Here is a 21,991-nt window from a genome sequence, read left to right as displayed (position 1 = left end):
TGTCAGCGACGGAAGACACCGTCGACTAGGCCAGCCGGACTTCTGCGCCCCGTCGAGCCACCCCGCCTACCATTCCAGCAAATTGGGATTGACCTACTGGGGCCGTTCCCAACGTCAACTTCCAGAAATAAATGGATCGTCGTAGCTACTGACTACCTCACCCGCTAGGTCGAAACAAAGGGTCTGCCCAAAGGAAGTGCCGCCGAGGTAGCCAAGTTCTTCGTTAAAAACATCATCCTTCGTCATGGCGCCCCAGAGGTCCTTATCACCGACAGAGGTACGGCTTTTACTGCTGACCTAACTCAGGCAATCTTGAGATACAGCCAGACAAGTCATCGCCGGACCACCGCCGACCACCCCCAGACCAACGGCCTCACCGAGCGTTTAAGACCGTCGTCGATATGCTGGCCATGTATGTACAGGCTGTTTCATACTTAGGGGAAATCTCGGAGCGCCTGGCATCGCGATGCGACTAGCGCTGCAATCGCGCGCCGGCAGCAGCTCGCGCGTGCGCAGACACTTCAAGGGTGTAGAGTTGTACATCTGCGCACGCGCGAGCTGCTGACGGCGCGTGGTTGCAGCGCTGGCCGCATCGCGATGCCACGCGCTCAGAGATTTCCCCTAAGTGTGAAACAGCCTGTAAGTCGATATCAAGGACAAGACTTGGGATGCCATCCTTGCGTATGTGACCTTCGCACGCTACACGGCCGTACAAGAAACGACGGAGATGGCGCCATACAAGTTAGTCTACGGAAGGAGCCCGGCAACGACCCTCGACGCCATGCTACCTCACGTCACCGATGAGGAAACATCGACGTCACCGTCTGCCTTCAGCGCGCCGAAGAAGCGCGACAACTCGCTCGTTTGCGCATTCAGTGCCAGCAAAAGACCGACAGCCGTCGCTACAACCGTCTACGGCGCCAAGTACAATACCAGCTTGGCGGCCGTGTCTGGGCTTGGACACCGATACGCCGACGAGGACTCAGCGAAAAACTTCTTCGCCGATACTTCCGGTGCTTCCGGCCATACAAAGTACTATCGTGAGCAATATGAGCTCGAACACGCGAGCGCGTGGCGAGTAGCCTCGAACCCTACGTCAGCTGATTCGCAGCGGCCGCGGTCAGAAACAAAGTGGAAAGGGCGCCACGCTTCCGCTAGCTGTTGACACTCCCGCCTCGATATCGTTGCTGCAAAACGGCAGCTTATAGTGTGGCTGCTAGCGGCAATATGAATTCGCATCAACGCGCACAGCCACACCCAGTGACCCATCAGCCTATGTAGCTGCTGAGATACGGGCTGTGACGTAGCCTGCCGTGATGCACAGGCTATGCTTGTATTATATATAGATGGTGTTGGCTGATAATTTTGATAAGCCTCTTTTATTTATTTTGTTTTTCGTGCAATATTTTTTTTCGTTATCATTGCTAGCGGTCGATGGCACACAATCAGCTGCGGTTTTGCACCAACGCTACCGAAGCGGGAGTGCCAACAGTCAGCGGAAGAGCGCCCTCCTTTCCCCTCCGGTTCTGGCAGCGCCATCCACGTATCACGTAATCTCGGTTATGAGACTATTTTCCCCGCGCTCGCGTGTTCGAGCTCACATTGCTCACGATAGTACTTTGACGTCTCGCAGCTCTGGACTACGAGGTTGTCCCGGACGGCATTACGAACTCTCAGCGGCGCAACGGACGACCTGGAGTCGTTCATGTCGTGCGCCTTAAGCCATTCTATGCTCGTTAAGGATCCTGAGGACTCTAGTTGTGCTTATTATTGTTGTTTCATGTTGCATGCATGCATATTTTCAATGCCATGTTGTGTTTCCAGTGCTTTTTCCGACGGAGGCAGCGCGAACGCCACACAGCGGACAAGCCTATACCCTAAGGTGCTTCGCCCCTAAAAAAACACAGCAAGCATAGCCATGTCTAGTATAGTAGGACAGCCCAGCAAACGAGCAACCTCCTGAAAATGTCCGAAAAGAATTTTAGTGCGACATATTCTACTTCACGGAAAATATTCTAAAGCGCCAAACAACGTCCCGAAAATGCTTTCCCAACCTGCAATTCTGAATAAAGTTGTCCTCCCAGAGACCTCCAAATAACGGCTTCTCGTTAATTTATCGGCGCCTGTTCAGAAAGAGGAAGTGTTTTTAACACGAAAGTGTTTTATGCCGGGGTCCACCAAGACTTCAGTGACGTATTTCCATCACGGAAATGACGTCGAAAAAATATACACGATCAGATGGCAAAGAGAAAAAGTTCCGTCAACGAGCATCGAACCCACGACCGCTAGGTCTGCAAGACCAGATGCCGGGCACGCTATCCACTGCTCCACGGTCACAGACTCTAGATGCTTTACAAACGCGCCTTTTATATCCCACAATCTCCTCTCACAGTGCACTCGGTCGGCGGGGTGGTGTTGCCCTCTGGGAGCGGTAAAGTAATTTTTCATTACTGTGGCCTCCGCGATTAGCACCTGCAACACTTGTTGCTACACGTCCGTCCCATTCGGAGCGTTTTCAATAGAAGTGCAATTTTGTCAATGCCTTAACACACCGCGAGGTGGTGTTCTTAACCCCAGCGTCGTAAAAGCGTCGGCCTCCCTCATAGCATCACGCCAACCTAAACCAAAAATACCTCTGCAACGCGCGCCTGCCTCACCTGGCTGTAGCACCGCGTTCCCCGCTTACGCTCGGCCCGAGAAAAGTCGCAACCAGGCTACAGGGGCGGCGCGACGCGCTTTGCGTTTCCCTCTAGTCCGGCCGTGGCGTTCAATCACATTTTAACATGCCGCGGGGTGGTGACCAAGTTCTGCGTCCAATATGCGACGCTCTTCTGGCTGTCACACCTCGTTCTCTGATTAGGCTTTCACCGTTAACTACTACAGCTACCACAAGGGTTCGAGAAGCGTACATTGGGGGGCTAGTTGGTAAGACAGTTGAAAAGCTATAAATGCTCTAAGGACGATACACCAGAAAGGAAGTGGACAGGACGATCGCAGACTAACAACTGGTTCACTGAAACGTACGCCACCCTTATGAAACAACCTAAGCGCGTGCGCAATGACAGTCATGACTACGCGACAAGTTTCACCACCCCCAAGACTCGACCATCAGGAGGGAGGTGAAGAACAACAACGTTCATGCGCTCACCGTATTCTTCAGTGCAAAAAGCCATAAGGTGGATTGTCCCTTCCGAGCCATTGTTACGGAGCGTGGAACATGGCAGGCTACTGTCAGACGATACCTGCAGAGGCAGCTTACGGGGCTGACCCCTGAGGACCCGTACAAGATCGCGAGTTCATACCGACTAGTGGGGCTGCTCCAAGATAGTATACCAGGAGCGAACTCCGGCTTTTCGATTGACGAGCTTTTCTGCTCGATTCCCCACGAGGACCTTTTCAAGGTAGTTCGCAATTGTATTGAACGTTCTGGTGCGGTGGCGTTCCAGAACTCGAGTGGTGTCTCGGCAGGGGGATTCCTGGAACTGCTGGATACCTACCTTACCTCTACGATTGTGAGTTTCCAGGAGAGCTTTTACGTACAAAAACGAGGCATATGCATAGGGTCTTGCGTGGCGCCAGTGCTCGCTGAGTTATATTTAGCCGATATAGATTGTTCATTGTCCCGTGTGCTTACCGACGATTACATTGTTCGTGTCTGTAGATACGTAGATGACTTTTTAAAACTTGTAAAAACTGACTCTAACGATGACCTTGAAGAGATAGCGGAGCGCATTCTTCAGTCTTTTAAATCCACAGCAACTAAGTTCAATTTTACTTTTGATTTGCCTGACAATGCATCACTGCAGTTCTTAGATTTAAAGTTGTTTTTCAAAGAGAGCAAACACTTGTGCTGGTCGTACTCGCCACGCACGAACAAGGCCCTATTGCCTTTCGATTCATCTCACTCGAAGCTTGTGAAGGGGGGCATGGCGGCGTCATGCTTAAGGTCATCCTTAACCAAGTCATGTCACCACAATGTCAAAGATAGTTTTTCTTCACAAGTGAGTCGTCTCCGAATTGCAGGTTTCCCGCAGACGCTGCTTCAGGCTGTAGCAGAATCACTTTTAAGGGTCATTTGCCACCGTACCACGGCCGCTGACGGAAATGCAAAAGTAAATGAAAAAAAAAGAATCGGAGAAGAGTGAAAGGCGGAAGTTTGAAGTGATGCCGTACATACACAAGGTGTCGCCCGGCATTAAAAAGTTGGCGGGAAGATACAGGGTCGATGTGGTTTTTTCAGCGCCTTGCAAGTTATCGCGTTTGTGTGCCATGTCCAACGCGAGCAAAGTTAACAAATGGAGGATGTGATGTTAAGCACAGACGGGCGTATGTACCCTGTACATCTAAAGTGGTCTACGAATTCCCCCTGACCTGTGGAATAGTTTATGTGGGGCAAACCGGAAGGTGTATTAACAAGCGTTTGATGGAGTATGCTAATACATTAGGAGACGGGAGTGGGAAGCACCTACCAGTTCATTGTGGCGCATGCGCGCAGGGATGCAAGCCCATCTTCAGTAGCACCAAGGTGATAGGGCGAGCCAGAAGCCAAAGAGCAAGAGAAATCTTGGAGGCATCTTGGATATCTAGACACGGGCCTGATAAGTGCGTCAGCGACACATCCGTGTATCTTTCCAGAAAAGAGCGTGGTTTCCTTTTTAGTAGATAGGGGCCTTGGTGGTGGTGAAACTTGTCACGTAGTCATGACTATCATTGCGCACGCGCTTAGGTTCTTTCATAAGGGTGGTGTATGTTTCAATAAACCAGTTTGTCTGCAATCGTCCTGTCCACTTCCTTTCTGGTGTATCGTCCTTAGCGCAGTTATATTTTTTCAATTACCACAAGGGTTTGTTTCATCATTGAACGTGTACGTTAGTCGTCGGGATGGAGATGAACCACCAAACATCAAAGTGGGCGCATCAACGTTAAGCGGTGCTATAGCTGCCAGACATCTATATACATTGTGCAAACTCTCTTATATAACTGCATAGCAAACATTAAACTACTTCTGTAAGGACACGTTTTAGTTTCGTGTTATTCCGATCCCTATGACGGAGGGATCAACCATCTTTTTTGTGAGTAGCGTCTATAGAAATTCCATACATTTAAATATTCTGGTGTAGCCAGGGGCGTGAGTGGCACAATACACCGATGTGCCACTGCCGCCTTTGGCTACACCGCTGGATTTGAGTGCACGAAATTTGGTTTGCAGGTATATATATTTACACATCGAAACACTCCACACAAAATATTTATTGGTATTTCTTAGTGAACCTTTGGCACTTTGAGCGTTTCTATCTACATATCTATCTATCTATCTATCTAGCCGACTACGTCTGGGTGCTCTCGTGATCGCCGCATCAACTTGGCCAAGACCAAAATTAGCGTGGGAGGGTAAGATCACTTGACGAATATGAACGTCTGGTCATGACATGAATAACGTGAAAATCCTGTCCCGTACGTCGTTAAACACTTCGCTCCAGACACGTGGGCACATACCCATTTACCATGAGTATACGGGTATGCGCCACAGGTGATTGACAGTTTATATCTGCCAATGAACGGCGGAAACAGACATTGGTAAAAACGGACACCTGCAGCGATTACCGGACGAACGCAAAGAATCAAAATCAGGATCGCAAGAGGAATCGAGCCCAAGCATTCTGCGTGGCAGTCAGGCATTCTATCACAGAGCCATTCCAGGTCTGTAAACTTCTTTGGAAAAACACCCTATGCAAGCGTAATGGCGGTGCAACGTCAATTGTGGTTGTGGTGCTAGCTAATTTTATAAAAAAAAAAAAATAAGCGCTACAAATGTACTCCGCGTCATGTCAGGTTAATGTCTGCGGTTCCAGTGTTGGCTCCGCTTTTATATCAGTCTGATAAGCATTACATTTGTATTCCTATGATTCAGCAAGCAATATTGAAGCGTCGCTCGACCCCTGATGAATACGCTAACGAAAGCTACGCGCAATATTCACATCATCGCGCCATAAAGTGCACTTCGTTTCGATAATACTGATGTATGTGCTGTAACGTGAGGGCTGACGTTACGTCAGACCATAGGTTACCCTTAAATGCCAGTGTTCTCTACGTGCCTGGTAAGGCCACGGTGTGCACACAACTAGCACACTTACTAAAACACGTCGATCCACCTGTTAACGTTTGACTCTAAGCAAAAAAGATGCAGCATAGAATCATTCCTTGACTGTTTCACATGAAACCGATTCCCAGAAGGTGTGGGATGTGCCGATTTATTTATTTATTTATTTATTTATTTATTTATTTATTTATTTATTTGCATACATGGATACGCAAGGACAGAGAGAGAGAGAGAGAGAGCGCAAGCTGGCAACTGGTACCTAGAGGGACACAATTAACGCCTGCCTACTTTTTCGTGAGGAAGGAAGAGGAAAGGAGGAGAGAAAGAGCAAAGAAGATAGGAAAGTAAAGAAACAAATTCACAGCATATCCACGTGTGAATGATGAAGAGCTTGGGCGAAGCTCCTGAAGCAATCATGGTTACACCGTGAAATCTTCAGTGGTTTCGCCCAGCAGTAATCAAAGCGATAGCCCAGCACATCATCAAAGACGTGACAAACACTGTATATATTTATACAAGAAATTTTATTAATCGTAAGCGGTAGCTAGACGTGGCTTCCGTTCCCCTTTCATTATAACGGCTTTATGGTCGGTGAAGTGATGGATCGGTGATGGGTCGTAGTGGGATGTTTGCAAAGACGAAGGAGTGGGCAGTTTGCAAAGGTGGCTTCCGTTCCTCCTTCATTATAACGGCTTTACGGTCGGTGAAGTAATGGATCGGTGATGGATCGTAGTGGGATGTTTGCAAAGACGAAGTAGTAGGCAGTTTGCAAAGGATCGGTGATGGGCCGGTTACGCCTTACGCCGGACGCGTGACAAGGTTAGACTAAGAGGACCTTCGCCCCTAAAATTGACCATGACTTGGACAAAATAGGCGAAAACACAAAAAAGCGCTTTTAAACGGGTGGTCTGATCTATTTGGTCCATGAAGGTAAGCAGAGCTCGATGGGCCTGGTCGCGTCGAGAAACACAACCTCTCGGAAAGAGGTAAGCGTCAATGGTCGCGCATTTAAATCTAAGTAATTTATATTCATTAATCAGCAAAGTCTGCTGCGTTAGAAATGCGGGACAGTGTAATGTAAGATGCTCAAGTGTATAATAGGAGCCCCAAGCTGCACACAACGAACTCTTCACACGCCCTTGACTGTATAAGCGTTGGCGCGCCAATATAGAGCCGACTCCTAGTTTATATAACCGTGCTCCGGAACGACGAGGCAAGCCACGACCACGAACACGGGGAGGGAATGATCCGTTCGCGACACGCAGGTCTGGGTGCTGCTTTAGGAGGTGGCGCCGTATAAGCAGACCAGCGCTGTCCATCATAGAAGAAAGTTCCGGGCAGTCACAGTCATGATTACGAGATGCTAGCGAGGCGATCAGCCTCTTCATTTCCAGCAACGCCCACGTGCGAAGGTATCCACTGGGCACACCCAACGTGAGAGAATTTTGTCGGCGGATTCTATGATACTGCATAGAATAGGGCTGTCGGCCTCTTTTCCAGTGAGTCTGCTAAGGGCACCACGAGTGTCTGTAAGGATGACGACTTTCGATGCAGGTAATCCTTCTTGCACGTACTTGAGGGCGAGAGCAATCGCGGCTAGTTCTGCGGTCACCGATAATCATTGGTGGGGTATTTTAAACACCCCTCTGATGTCTGCCGAATGTCAAAAGAAAGTTGCAGAAGCACCTAGGCCGTCGCTGCGTACAGATGCGTCCGCAAATACTTTAAATTTATCTCCAAATTCTTCAAATAAGTGCGACTGGGCTTATTGGACTAGTGCCGAAACAGGTTTGTCACACATTTGCGTATTTCTGGAAATGACAGAAGGAGGAGGAAGATGCATTTGCTGTGCTTTTTTGATGTTGTCACAGAGGTGGTTTCGTCTGAATTGCCAGTAATGCCAATAAACAAAGGCACCATTTTTACCATACCAGAGCGGACGTTCGATGAGCCTATTATCGAGTCATTTGTTATCTGGGGCACCGTGCATACGCTCGATATGATGTAACGCTCTCTGGTCCGCTTGTAGCCTTAAGGGCAACTGGTGTGCTTCAGTGAGTAGTGGAATGGATTGGGCCTCTCGAGGTAAGCCAAGCATGACTCGGAGGGCAACGCGATGATCCCGTTCCAGTTGAGACATTAAACCCGGCGGCACATTCAAGACTCGCAAGGCATACATCTCGCAAGAGAGAACAGATTATTGGTACACCCTGTAGCACTGTCGTCTGGTCAATGCCCCTAGCAGTCAAGGCGGCCACATACTTGAGCCGGGACAGCGATTTGCGCCGCTCAGAGGTAACGACAGGGCGCCAAGAAAGACGATCGTCAATGAATACGCCGAGGTGGTGGTGTTGCTGTACCCACTGTATCAGTGCGTCTCTGAGGTGTCAGCCTGCTCATGCTTCGACAGCGGCTGAGTTCGCAGGTGAAATCTGCAGGCCAACTTCCACCAAGTATTCTGAAGTTGCATTCAGAGCTCTCTGCAATATTCCACGAAGACGGGGATCATGGTGTGACAGACCGCTGAGCCATAGTGCGATATCATCGGCATCAATCCCTCTGCTTAGTGGAAAGTCACATTCTTGCGGTAATCGGCTTGGAAATCCAGCTATCACGCTCTTAAAAAAGAAGCGGCGACAAGACGCTGCTTTGCGGGACGCCACCATTAACAGTCCGGGGTACACTCGTTGCTTCTCCAACGCGTACTTGCATTCTGCGCTCCGATAGAAAATCACGCTCAAAATGTAGCCGACAACCTGAAATTCCCGCAGTCATAAGGGCGCAAATAATCGCCCGATGTGGTACGGAGTCGAACGCTTGCTATATGTCAAGAAAAAAACATGACTGATCCCTCTGTCATAGGAAAGGTATAGCACGAAAGTGAAACGTGTCTTCACAGAAGTAGTGCTTATTGTATAGTGATATATGAGAGCTTGTACAATGTCTATTCGTGTTTGGCACCTACAGCACCGTTTTGACGTGGATACACCCATGTTGACGGCATGTCTCTATCGCGACGACTAACGCCCATGATCATGATTAAACCGTTGTGGTAGGTGACGTTGTGAACATATATTTGGACACAGCAAATCGTGAATCCCGCGTGAGGATGATATCAACAAGACATAATCAACATTGGTACTCGGTATGCACTTCTTCAAAGCATCGTCAAAATTAAGGAGAGAAACGGCACGGTGTGCGCTTTCTAGCAATGGGTGACCGACGCCTGCGCTCATGCATACACTACCACACACTACGCTTCAGCAACACGGGAGGTAGAGGTCCGTAGCCTGAGCCGCAAATGCGTGCGTCCCGCTGTGCTCTGTCTCGCAGGCGCTAGTCTCGCTCCACCAAGGGACGACATTCGCCCGTCGAAATCGCGTCCTGTCTGCAGCGCGTATAGCAGCAGTTTTGTTAGTCGGTGCTCTCGCAATCGATGAAGTCGGCGCCGGAGAAATCCCTTTGGTGCATGTGGAAGCTGCACTATTCCGATGAGTCAACGCACGCTAACACGAAGCGAAAGGCAAAAAAAGAACGTAACCAACGTAGCTGCGTCAATGGTGCCTCGGCGACGCGAGCGCAGCCAGTGTACCTTGCTGGTATCGAGACGTTGTAACCATGACCTCCGATATCGCGCGCAATCTCGGAGTAAGCGCTAGTAAGTGTCGATCGTGAAGCATTACTTCTTTTCACCTCTTACAGACGGCGGCACCGCCCCGCTCCGCGCCGCCTACCTACACCGCCAACAGAGAGCCCCGTGCGAAAGAGAACGTGTGAAAGATATAAGCGTTCGCGCCGTGTCCAGCACTGCCGAGTTAGCTTAGTCGGTAGGGCGTCGGGCGCTTGCCGTCGCGGCCGCAAGATTGTGGGTTCGATTCTCAGCGGGGGATCTTTTTCTTGGTTTTTTCTTTCTTTCTCGCCCGTTGTCGTCCATTTTATCTACGTCATATCCGTGACAGGTGTACTTGGTGGTCCCCGGCATAAAACACTTTCGTGTTAATAAAACGTGCGCAGAGTGCATATTTGCTCGAGCAGATTCAAGCAATGATGCAATATCTGCAATGCTGTCGAGGGCTGAACGGTGGCGACGAAATCCGCAAATTACGTGAGGGAGGAAAAATCCGGTTCGGTTTTAGTAAGGCATGTCTGTGAAATGTGTTGAAAATAAACGAGGTTTACTTTAAAAACTGATTACACTCACTGTGAAAATATATTTTAATAAAATGCCTTGAGGGTTGGCATAAATAACTATGTAAATACAGTATTAATAAGAACTAACAGACAATAATGCCAAGAAAAGTATATGAGATGTTATTTGTAATAATTGGGATATAAATGTAAATATAAATACACATGTAAATAAACATTCGAAGGTTGCAGGTTCGGTCCCTGCCGGCGGAAAGTTATCTTTCCTTCCACTTTACTTTCGTCACAATTATATACCAATTATTACAAATAACATCTCCTATAGATTCCTTGGCATTATTTTCTGTTAGCTCTTACTAATATTGTCTCTAGCAAAGAAAAAACGAGCCCTTAAAAGCCATCTTCTTTCTTTGATTCTTAGCAAGGGTCTCGTTCTGGCAGACTTGATGCCTTTAGGTAGTATGTGAGGAATTATTCGTCGGCTGCCAGCTCATAAAAAGATCACGTGCAACGTGACGCCAAAAAGGCAGAAAAAGAGTGTTCCACACTCGCCGCCATGGCTGCGATCGGCGCTGACTAACGCTCCTAGGCTTAAATGCACATACATGGCCTATAAAGTGCACGGGGGGATGACTGCCGCCGTAGCTCAGTGGTAGAGCATCGGACGCGTTATTCGAAGGTCGCAGATTCGTTCCCTGCCGGCGGCAAGTTATCTTTTCGTCCACTTTACTTTCTTCACATTTATACCCCAATTGCTACAAATAACATCTCCCATGCTTTCCTTGGCATTATTGTCTGTCTGTTCCTGTTAATATTGTCACGTGGTCGTGACGTCGACGAAGACAGCAGTCGGCGTTTGCAGAATGAAACTGTTTATTTGGGCCGAACTTGTGGCCGGGAAAATGAGAACTAGAACTACAGCAATACACGCTGTACAATGATAGCGGCGAACAGGGTGTCGTCCGTCGATCAACCGACAAGCGGTCACGCGCGTCGGCTTTTATACAGGCGCTATCGAACTTTCCAGCAATATCGCTGGTGGCGGCGTTATCTCTAGACAAAGCTGGAACATTCGCGTGCGGGGCGCAATCTTAACAAACCGATCTACTACAATCGCGACGCTTTTAGAACACAACTTCGCGGACAGCGTCGAGCGTTGATAACCGTCCCTGCCGGTCAAACCCGAATACATCAAAACAAGACAAGAAGTGGGCGTGGCATTGCCCCCCTCTGAAAAGCATCGTCCCGATGCTTGTGAACGAACACAGAAGAGAAAAGAGAAGAAAAAAAAAACAAGTGCATACACAAATAAATTACAATAACAAAGGAAAAAAAATAGGGTCCCCAGGCTCGCTAACGCGCAAAAAACGGCTTAAGGCGCACGACATGGACGACTTCAGGTCGCGCACGGCGCCGCTGAGAGTTCGTAATGCCGTCAGGGACAACCTCATAGTCGAGTGCGCCGAGGCGTCGAAGTACCCTGTACGGTCCGAAGTATCGTCGAAGAAGCTTCTCACTAAGTCCTCGTCGGCGTATTGGCGTCCATACCCATACACGGTCACCGGGTTGGTATTCCATGTGGCGTCGTCGAAGGTTGTAGCGGCGGCTGTCAGTCGTCTGCTCGTTCTTGATCCGTAGGCGGGCGAGCTGTCGTGCTTCTTCGGCGCGCTGTAGGTAGGTGGTCACGTCGATGTTTTCCTCGTCGGTCACGTTTGGTAGCATGGCGTCAAGCGTCGTTGCCGGGCTCCGTCCGTAGACCAACTTGTATGGCGTCATCTGCGTCGTTTCCTGTACGGCCGTGTTGTACGCGAAGGTCACGTACGGAAGGATGGCGTCCCACGTCTTGTGTTCGACGGCGACGTACATGGCCAGCATGTCGGCGATGGTCTTATTTAGACGCTCGGTGAGGCCGTTGGTCTGTGGGTGGTACGCGGTGGTGCGGCGGTGGCTTGTGTGGCTGTATTCCAAGATCGCCTGAGTCAGGTCAGCCGTGAACGCCGTACCTCTGTCGGTGATGAGAACCTCTGGGGCGCCGTGTCGAAGGACGATGTTCTCAACGAAGAACTTGGCTACCTCAGCGGCACTGCCTTTGGGCAGGGCTTTTGTTTCGGCGTAGCGGGTGAGGTAGTCGGTAATCCATTTATTTCCGCAAGTCGACGTTGGGAACGGCCCCAGGAGGTCCATCCCGATCTGCTGGAATGGTCGCCGAGGAGGCTCGATCGGCTAAAGGAAGCCTGCTGGTCTTGTGGGCGGTGTCTTCCGTCGCTGACAGTCTCGGCACGTCCTTACGTAGCGAGTGACGTCGGCGGCAAGGCGCGGCCAGTAGTACTTTTCTTGTACTCGTGCGAGCGTTCGGGAAAGTCCGAGGTGTCCAGCCGTTGGGTCGTCGTGCAGGGCATGCCAAATTTCTGGTTGCAGTCCCGAAGGTACAACGATAAGGTAGCTGGCTCGGGCCGGAGTGAAGTTCTTCTTTACGAGGACGTTGTTTTTCATGGAAAATGATGCCAATCCTCGCCTGAATACTTTTGGGACAACGATGGTCCTCCCCTCCAGGTATTCCACTAGACCCTTCATTTCCGGGTCGGCTCGCTGTCGTTCGGCGAAGTCTTCGGTACTTATGGCTCCCAAGAAGCTGTCATCATCCTGGTCGTCGGGCGTTGGTGGGTCGACGGGGGCACGAGACAAGCAGTCGGCGTCGGAGTGTTTCCTTCCGGACTTGTACACGACAGTAACGTCAAATTCTTGAAGTCTTAGGCTCCACCGTGCGAGGCGACCTGAAGGGTCCTTCAAGTTAGCTAGCCAACACAAGGCGTGATGGTCGCTCACAACTTTGAAGGGCCTGCCGTAGAGGTAGGGGCGAAACTTTGACGTAGCCCAGATGATGGCGAGGCACTCCTTTTCTGTTGTGGAATAGTTCACCTCTGCTTTAGACAGCGACCGGCTAGCATAACTGATAACCCTTTCCAGTCCGCCTGTCCGCTGCACAAGGACGGCGCCGAGTCCTATGCTGCTTGCATCGGTGTGAATCTCCGTATCGGCGTATTCGTCGAAATGCGCAAGTATCGGAGGTGTCTGCAGGCGTCGTTTCAGTTCATGAAATGCGTCGACTTGCGCTGTTTGCCACCTGAATTCGACGTCGGTCTTCGTGAGCTGCGTTAGTGGCTCGGCGATACGTGAAAAGTCTTTGACAAAGCGTCTGTATTAGGCGCACAAGCCGAGAAATCGGCGCACGGCCTTCTTGTCGGTGGGTGGCGGGAAAGCGGCGATGGCAGCTGTTTTCTGCGGGTCTGGGAGCACTCCAGTCTTGCTGATCACGTGACCCAAAAACAAGAGCTCCTCGTACGCGAAGCGGCACTTTTCTGGCTTCAGGGTGAGCCCGGAGTTCTTGATTGCTTGAAGTACGGATTGAAGTCGCTGGAGGTGTTCGTCGAAGTTCGAGGAATACACAACGACGTCGTCCAAGTAAACAAGGCAAGTCTGCCACTTCAAGCCAGCTAATACAGTATCCATGACTCGTTGGAAACTCACAGGTGCCGAGCAAAGACCGAAAGGCATGACCTTGAACTCGAACAGGCCGTCCGGTGTTATAAAGGCGGTCTTTTCTCGGTCTCTCTCGTCGACTTCAATTTGCCAGTAGCCGGTCTTGAGGTCCATCGACGAAAAGTAATTCGCGTTGTGGAGTCGATCCAGGGTGTCGTCTATCCGTGGGAGAGGGTACACGTCCTTCTTTGTGATTTTGTTCAGGCGACGATAATCGACGCAGAAACGTAGGGTCCCATCCTTCTTCTTCACTAACACCACGGGAGACGCCCACGGGCTTTTGGACGGCTGGATGATGTCGTCGTGTAGCATTTCATCGACTTGTTTCTTAACGGCCTCCCGTTCCCGCGTCGAAACCCGGTAGGGACTCTGACGGAGTGGTCGAGTATTTTCTTCTGTTATGATGCGGTGCTTAGCAAGGGGCGTTTGTCGGACCCGCGATGACGACGAGAAACAGTCCCTGTATTCCTGCAGAAGGCGTCGAAGCTGTTGCTGTTGGGGAGCGGGAAGACTTGGGTTTACGTCGAAGGGTGGCTCAGGGATCGTCGTCGTAGCTTCGTCAGAATGCGAAAATGCAAACGCATCGCTGACGGCCGAGATTTCTTCGATGTATGCAATCGTCGTGCCCCTGCTCAGGTGTCTGTATTCCTGGCTGAAGTTCGTTAGCATCACGCTTCCTTTTCCTTCATGCAACCGAGCAATGCCCCTTGCGACGCAAATGTCACGATCTAGCAGCAAACGCTGATCGCTCTCGATGACACTTTCGATGTCTTCAGCTTTTTCGGTGCCGACGGAAATAATGACGCTGGAACGCGGCGGAATGGTCAACTGCTCTTCTATCACATTCAATGCATGGTTCCCTGGCATAACGCGGGGCGGGAGCGCTTTATCTGAGGTTAGTGTTATCGACTCGGACCTCAGGTCGATGACGGCGCCGTGTTCACTTAGGAAGTCCATTCCAAGTATTGCATGCCTGGAGCAGTTTTGTAGGATTACAAAGCTCGCAGGATAAGTCCGGTTATTGATGGTGACTCTCGCCGTGCAGACACCAATCGGCGTTATCAGATGGCCTCCAGCGGTGCGGATTTCGGGGCCTTCCCAAGCGGTCCTAACCTTCTTCAGCTTCGCGGCGAACGGTCCACTGATGACAGAATAGTCGGCTCCGGTGTCGACGAGAGCTGTGACGTTGTGGCAGTCGATAAGGACGTCGAGGTCGCTAGTTCGTCGTCTTGCATTGCAGTTAGGTCGTTGCGTCGGGTCACGGCTACGTCGGTTTGCACCGCTGCTTCCCCGTTGCGTTGTCAGGTCCACTTCGGTCCGCGAGGCTTCGTCGTCAGGGCTCTGTCTGGTTCGCGTCGGGTCTTCAAGGTTTCGTCGTGGCGTCGTCGTCGGCGGCGGAGGATCTTCGATGTTTCGTCGTACAGCGACCGCACCTCCATCGGTTGCTGCCCTTAGTTTTCCGGATACGGGCTAGGCGACCGGCCCCGGAACGGGCCAGTGTACTGGCGGCGTTGGGGAGAGGCGTAGCGGCCTGGCGACGGCGATCGGGAAGGTCCTCGGGGGGTCCAATGCGCTCCTGCCAGATAGTCGGCGATGTCACGTGGTCGTTCACCCTGCTGTGGACGCGGCGCGTCGATGGCGAACCCACGCAGTCCCATCCGTCGATACTGGCAGCGGCGGTAGGTGTGGCCAGCTTCTCCGCAGTGGTAGCAGAGTGGACGATGGTCGGGGGCGCGCCAAACGTCGGTCTTCCTCGGCGTGTATCGCTGGCCGGTTGGCGGGCGGTATGGCGTCGGTGGTGGCGGCGGTGGTGCCTGGCGGTGGAACTGCTGGGGCGGCGCGGCGTCATGACGCGGGCGAGGAGGGGGGGCGTTGCGTCGGGCTGCAGCAGCATAACTCATTGCTTGAAGCTGCGGCGGTGCCGGCTGAGGAACACCCAGTGACTCTTTGATTTCCTCGCGGACAATGTCTGCGATGGAATCCACTTGAGGCTGCGGCGAAGGTAACAGCTTGCGCAACTCCTCCCGCACGATCGCTCGGATGGTTTCGCGCAAGTCGTCGGTGGCTAGTGAGTGCACTTCGGAATAGGTTGCAGACAGCGGCGAGCGGTTGTACTGTTTCGTCCGCATGTCCAATGTCTTTTCAATAGTCGTAGCCTCGGTGAGGAATTCGGCGACCGTCGTGGGCGGGTTGCGGACAAGTCCCGCGAAAAGTTCTTGTTTGACACCCCGCATGAGCAGGCGAACTTTTTTGTCTTCCGCCATCGCAGCGTCGGCCTGACGGAAAAGTCGAGTCATCTCTTCCGTGAAGATGGTGACGTTTTCGTTTGGCAGCTGCACCCGGGTCTCCAGCAAAGCAGCGGCCTTTTCCTTGCGGACGATGCTCGCGAAGGTATTGAGGAACGTCGTCCGAAAGAGGTCCCAGGATTGAAGGCTCGATTCATGGTTCTCGAACCGCGTCTTCGCGGCGTCTTCTAAGTAGAAGTAGACGTGGCGCAGCTTCTCTTCAGTGTCCCAGTGGTTGAAGGCGGCGACTCGCTCGTACGTCTCCAGCCTGCTCTCCGGGTCTTCAAAAGACGATCCACGGAAAGTTGGTGGCTCCCTTGGCTGTTGCATCACTACCGTTGTAGGTGGCAGTTGGTCTGTCATCGTCTCGGCGGTAGATGTGACGGTCTTCGGCTGCCTGGCGTTTTCGGGAAGAAGCCCGTACTCTGGTTGTAGTCCCTTCTGCCGGCGGCTGGTTCGAGGATCCGGGTTGACCTTAGAGTCGTCTTCTTCGCGGCTTGGGCTTGGGTCAGCGCTCCGCGGTGGCGTCCGGATCATGAAGCAGCACCTCCACCAGATGTCACGTGGTCGTGACGTCGACGAAGACAGCAGTCGGCGTTTGCAGAATGAAACTGTTTATTTGGGCCGAACTTGTGGCCGGGAAAATGAGAACTAGAACTACAGCAATACACGCTGTACAATGATAGCGGCGAACAGGGCGTCGTCCGTCGATCAACTGACAAGCGGTCACGCGCGTCGGCTTTTATACAGGCGCTATCGAACTTTCCAGCAATATCGCTGGTGGCGGCGTTATCTCTAGACAAAGCTGGAACATTCGCGTGCGGGGCGCAATCTTAACAAACCGATCTACTACAATCGCGACGCTTCTAGAACACAACTTCGCGGACAGCGTCGAGCGTTGATAACCGTCCCTGCCGGTCAAACCCGAATACATCAAAACAAGACAAGAAGTGGGCGTGGCAATATTGTGTCTAACAAAAAAAAACGAGCCCTTAAACGAACCCTTAACTGCCATCTTCCTTCCTATATGTAAATACCGAAACGATTAATTTTCAGCTCATCTTGTGCAGTCTCACTTTTTGAGCGCACAAACGAACAGGGACGAAAAACGACACGGACACAGCGCTGACTTCCAACATATGCTTTATTTTCTACAGTGGTACATACATATATATATATATATATATATATATATATATATATATATATATATATATATATATATATATATATATATATATATATATACAAGAGAAAGCAACGCACGCAGGCGCATTGTACAGGAAGGCTTCATGTAAAACCACAAATAAGTATGCGTGATAAGCAATCAAACAACATGATACCGGATTTTTTCTTCTTTACAATATCAAGCGGTCATTCCTGACTGTCAGTATCGTCGAGTCACCCTGTGGGCCTTGCTTAGAAAATCTAGTTCTTTTTTGGATAGGTCAATTGAAGGTGCACTAATGCACGTGTCTCCCAAACTTGCAATCTTCGCCGCTTCAATTATCTCACGTGTTGTTTGTGCCTGGCACCTTCCAAAATGTCCCCTTCGTGGGCATTTTGTGAAAATGCCCAAATAAAATGAAAATGAAATGAAATGAAAACCCGAGCGACACTACAACATTGTTAACACTCTGCGTACCCTTCTGCCCTCAAAACTCATGGGTCACATACAAAACGAATATGCACGGCTTACGTGCAGTTTCTTTTTTCTTTAACAGTGTTGTAAAGCTTGGCGCTAAATGCCTCACTTAATTGCGCCTCACTAATCTCAATGGAGAGACACAAGAAAAGCACGAAAGCCGTGGCGGGTTTTTCCTGCCTCTTTTGAGTGCGCTCCTTGACTAGCACGGTATGATGACAGTTCCTACTAATTATTAAGATGCACAACCATGCGAGAGAAGAACAGAACATCGACTCTTGCATTAATTTTTGCGTCAGGACAGTAAATGCGTGTTCTTGCACGGTGGGCGTGTCATACAAAATGTCACCCACATAGCGGAGCTTTCGCGGAAGCATGCATGCATATTCTAAATACGGGTTGATTTTCGAGCGCTATCTCTTCCTCGCGAGTTATTTCCTTGTAAATCACGTGGACAGCACTAAGCCTATCACTCATTCAGCGCTCTTCGACTACACGCTGTTATCTCCTCTTGCGCAGCCGCACAAAGCCAAGTGAAATCGCGCACGGTAGTCAAGAGGCAGAGCGGGCGTGCGACTGGAGGGCAAAGCAAGGTTGGATATCCCTCATATAAGGAGCAATCGAGAGGTTATTTCTTCATATGGCGTCACGCGAACAGCCTGCGGACGTCATGAGTTGTGCAGAAAAGACGGAAAACGCCAAATACTTCGCTCGTACTTTTTATCTTCAGAGCTTGTTCAGGGGCCCTTTGAATGAATTACTCTTCACTTACACTTGCAATCTGCCCTTCAATCAAAACAGCTTAGGCAGCTTCCAGTTGCATCAAGGTTTACTTCTAGCCACTTAAAGCAACATAACTATTCCTACCTGCTCTCTTAAGCTGTTGCTGCTACGGCAGCGTTGCATATTCAAAGGAGGCAGTGAATGTGTGCATGCTGCAACAAACATGTACGGGAAATGCAAGCGGTGAACTGCTGCGCCACTTGGAATAGTCAAAACGTTTTTTGTGGCCCATCGGTTGGTAATTAAAAGTAGTTGATGCGCGACGTCACACATTTACAAGGAAGGTAAGCAGAAGCACCATCTTTCACTGTCTCTTGTTTGCTGGCGCTTGCATGCTACAAATGAAGCAGAGTACAACGCTGACTGTACGTAAGCGCTACTAACCGTGGTTGCGGCTATACATATTGCACACGGTAACCCTCACTGAGCAAAAGTGTGGTAGATATGTACGCGCTGCTCGACAGAAAAAGCTTGAGAGCACCACCGAACATGGCCTGCACGACTAATTATCAGCCTGTTGCTAGCGCATCGTGCCAGCTGATCACAAGATGAGAAAAAAAAATGATCAAGAGAAACAGCTTTCATGCGCTGTGCGATTTTTGCAATATGCGGGGAGAGCGTATTTTTAGTCTGAACATGAAGTGGGCCTTATCAATCATATTGGCACAAAAGGGTAAGCAGAAACTAAGATATGAAGGCTACCGTTACATATATTTTTTCGTTTACCGACACAACACGCCTTAGTGTATACAATAATATTTCAAAGCTTTCTCGCATGCAAAAACAAAATTTTTAAGAAAGAAATTTCCAAGCTCCACATTCGGCTCATTTCGGTCCATATCCAATAGAGATGGCGTGGTTTGCTGGGAGGGGTGAAGGTAAAAGCCTAGCCAAGCCAGGACCAGCTAGGTGTCCACGAGCTCTGCTGTGACCCAACCTTGCACCACTTAGTGCAACTGCGCTAATTTTTAACACGAAAGTGTTTTATGCCGTACACCTAGACTTCACTGACATATTTCCGTCACAGATATGACGCTTTAAAATGTGCACTAACAGATGGCAAACAAAAAACTACAAGAAAAAGCTCCGTCCTTGGGAATGAAACTCCGACCCCACCCTCCACAACGCGCGGCGCTAAACGACTCGGCCATAGAGCGTACGTTCTTCAGCACATTAACGGCGAGCTCTCTATATACACCATTTACCGCTGGCCGTACTCAGAGCTCGGTGGCACTTCAGCGTGTTCTTGTTATCACCAGCGAGATGGCGCGAAGAGCGCGCATTAAAGGTCGTCGCCCCGCTCGTTGCGATGCGCGAGCGTCTCCCACTCTTACGTTGATCTACAGGGCGTGGTCACCAGTGCGCGTGCGCTTATTTCGTGTTGGGGGCAGTTTGTACGCGTTCACCGAAAAGTTTGCGCTGAAGTTACAGAGCGCACGAATGACAGTTTGCCGCAGCCGCCGCGTTTGCGAATGGAGCGCGCGGCCCTTCGTTGTGTTTGACGGTGCTGCAGCTGCCAAACCCCAACAGATATTGTACAAGCTCTCATATATGAATGCACAATAAACGTTCAGCTACATCTGTGAAGACACGTTTCACTTTCGCGTTATACCGATTTCTATGACGGAGGGATCAGCCATGTCTTTTTTTAGTTTCAGAGTTGTTTCTAGCGTTCATTGAAAGATGATTCATTATCTATGCGGTTTCTTGTTTATCGTTTATGTTTTATATAAACGTTTCGTAGACATCAAACCGCTGTACTGCCATTGGATTCTTTCTGCTTATCGTCTGTTCATCAACCTGAATGTCCTACGCCTGACTTGTGCGGCGTCCTGAAGGGTGCTTCACAAGGCCAGAGATTGGGCCTGGTTGCATGACAAAGAATAGTTAGCGCGTAAAGGGAAGGAGCGCACGTGTAAGTTGAGCACTCGACCGTTTTCATGACCACTTTGAATATATGGCTTTCCCTGCACAGACAGCCGAGGAAGGGGCGCAGACGTCGATCTACCTGGCCGTCGAGCCCAAGGTGGAGACGGGCCACTATTACTCGGACTGCCGACGGGCCTGGATAAGCAGGCAGGCGGCAAACCGGAGAAGATGCGAGCGCTTCTTCTGGCACTCCGCGCGCCTGGTGCACCTCGACGAAGCCCGGGTCAACGCTCTCATAGGAAAAGAATAGCATATGCATCGAAGATGTACAGCCTCGGTCCATGCTGTGCTTCATGATTCATGTGTAGTTGCTTTGGATTTGTGTTGACAAGTGCTTATTCAATGTAGCAATAGCCGTGTTGGGCTGCAGTATAGATAGATAGATAAATAAATAAATAAATAAATAAATAAATAAATAAAGTGCGCACATCACGCGTAAGATATTTTCTGCAGTGGCGTTCCTTGCTGCTCTGTTCCCAAACGACGTTACGCAATCCTTATGTAATAGCCATCGATACGCTATGGCTCACGAAGCGGGCAACTTACTTGACTTTCGTGACTGCGGAAAAATCGGTTGTTTTTGGCTAGTCCAGAAAATATTTTTTTCCTGCCACAGAATATAATTGGTGCTAAATTGTAGGGTATCAAATGATAGAGGAAGAATTGATCTTTCCAACACTATTAATTTTAAACAACGAATGTATTTCGAATATAATAAAAAAATGATCAAACAAAGAAAAATGCATCAAAAATAAAGACAGATTCATAAAAACATCAATGCTACTCTGCCAAAGTTAAACATTTAAAAAAATCGAAATATACGTTTTGAACGGAAAGCCCTCGTAGAATAATAGTGCAAATATAAGCTCTGTAAGTACAAAGATTATTTACATAAATACAAGAATATAGGCACTAGTTCCTATCATGCCACCGCGCGATGCAGGTTCTCGACGCGGTGAAACAAAGGCTGGCTGCGCATGTTTCGGGACAAAAAAAAATTTTTTTTTCTGTTCGACTTTCCTAGCATAGTTTGCAGTTCTGGTATTTTTCAATTTTCCTGTGTATTTGTTGAAATGAACAGTGCAGCCTCCTCCAAATCTGCAAAAATCCATAATTGTACCCTCATTTGACCTCTTTCTTGCTATATACTGCCGAATACCATACCGACCTTCACATTTCACCATTTTCTCATCCACTGAAAGGTTCCGACGGGGTTAAAAGATAGCGGAGAAAAATCGTTCATGCGTTGCAATAGAGAAGACACGTGGTGAAGATTCTCATGGGATGCGGCGGTCATCTTCTTCAGATCAGAGACACTCAAGAATCGTTCAACCTTTTCCGTGGCATCACTGACGGTGGACGAAGGCCCGGAAATATGTGTCGTCGACACCAACACCCATGCAAGCGCGGGACTTCAGCGATTACCATCTACACATGGAGTGAGACGAACTTCCTCATCTTCTCTTCAGTAACCTCCCTCCATGGATCCGTCCCTCTCACTGTATGTTGGCTTTTCGAAAGTATACATCCATGCATACTTATCTGTGTGGTTGCATATCTCTC

General features: G+C 49.8%; 1 protein-coding gene across 1 annotated transcript in view; it reads left to right on the top strand.

Annotated features, from left to right (window-relative positions):
- The window catches only part of LOC119388314 (retinol dehydrogenase 12), a 187,807-nt gene extending 167,126 nt beyond the window's left edge, over nt 1-20,681 (top strand). Inside the window, exon 7 of the mRNA XM_037656014.2 lies at nt 20,475-20,681. Within this exon, the coding sequence (XP_037511942.1) occupies nt 20,475-20,678 (204 nt within the window). The 3' untranslated portion in view covers nt 20,679-20,681. The remainder of the gene's footprint in view (nt 1-20,474) is intronic.
- The last annotated feature ends 1,310 nt before the right edge of the window (nt 20,682-21,991 follow it).

This window comes from Rhipicephalus sanguineus, chromosome 3, assembly GCF_013339695.2.
Source record: "Rhipicephalus sanguineus isolate Rsan-2018 chromosome 3, BIME_Rsan_1.4, whole genome shotgun sequence".
Lineage (NCBI taxonomy): Eukaryota > Metazoa > Arthropoda > Arachnida > Ixodida > Ixodidae > Rhipicephalus > Rhipicephalus sanguineus.
This window is presented reverse-complemented; position numbering and strand designations above follow the sequence as displayed.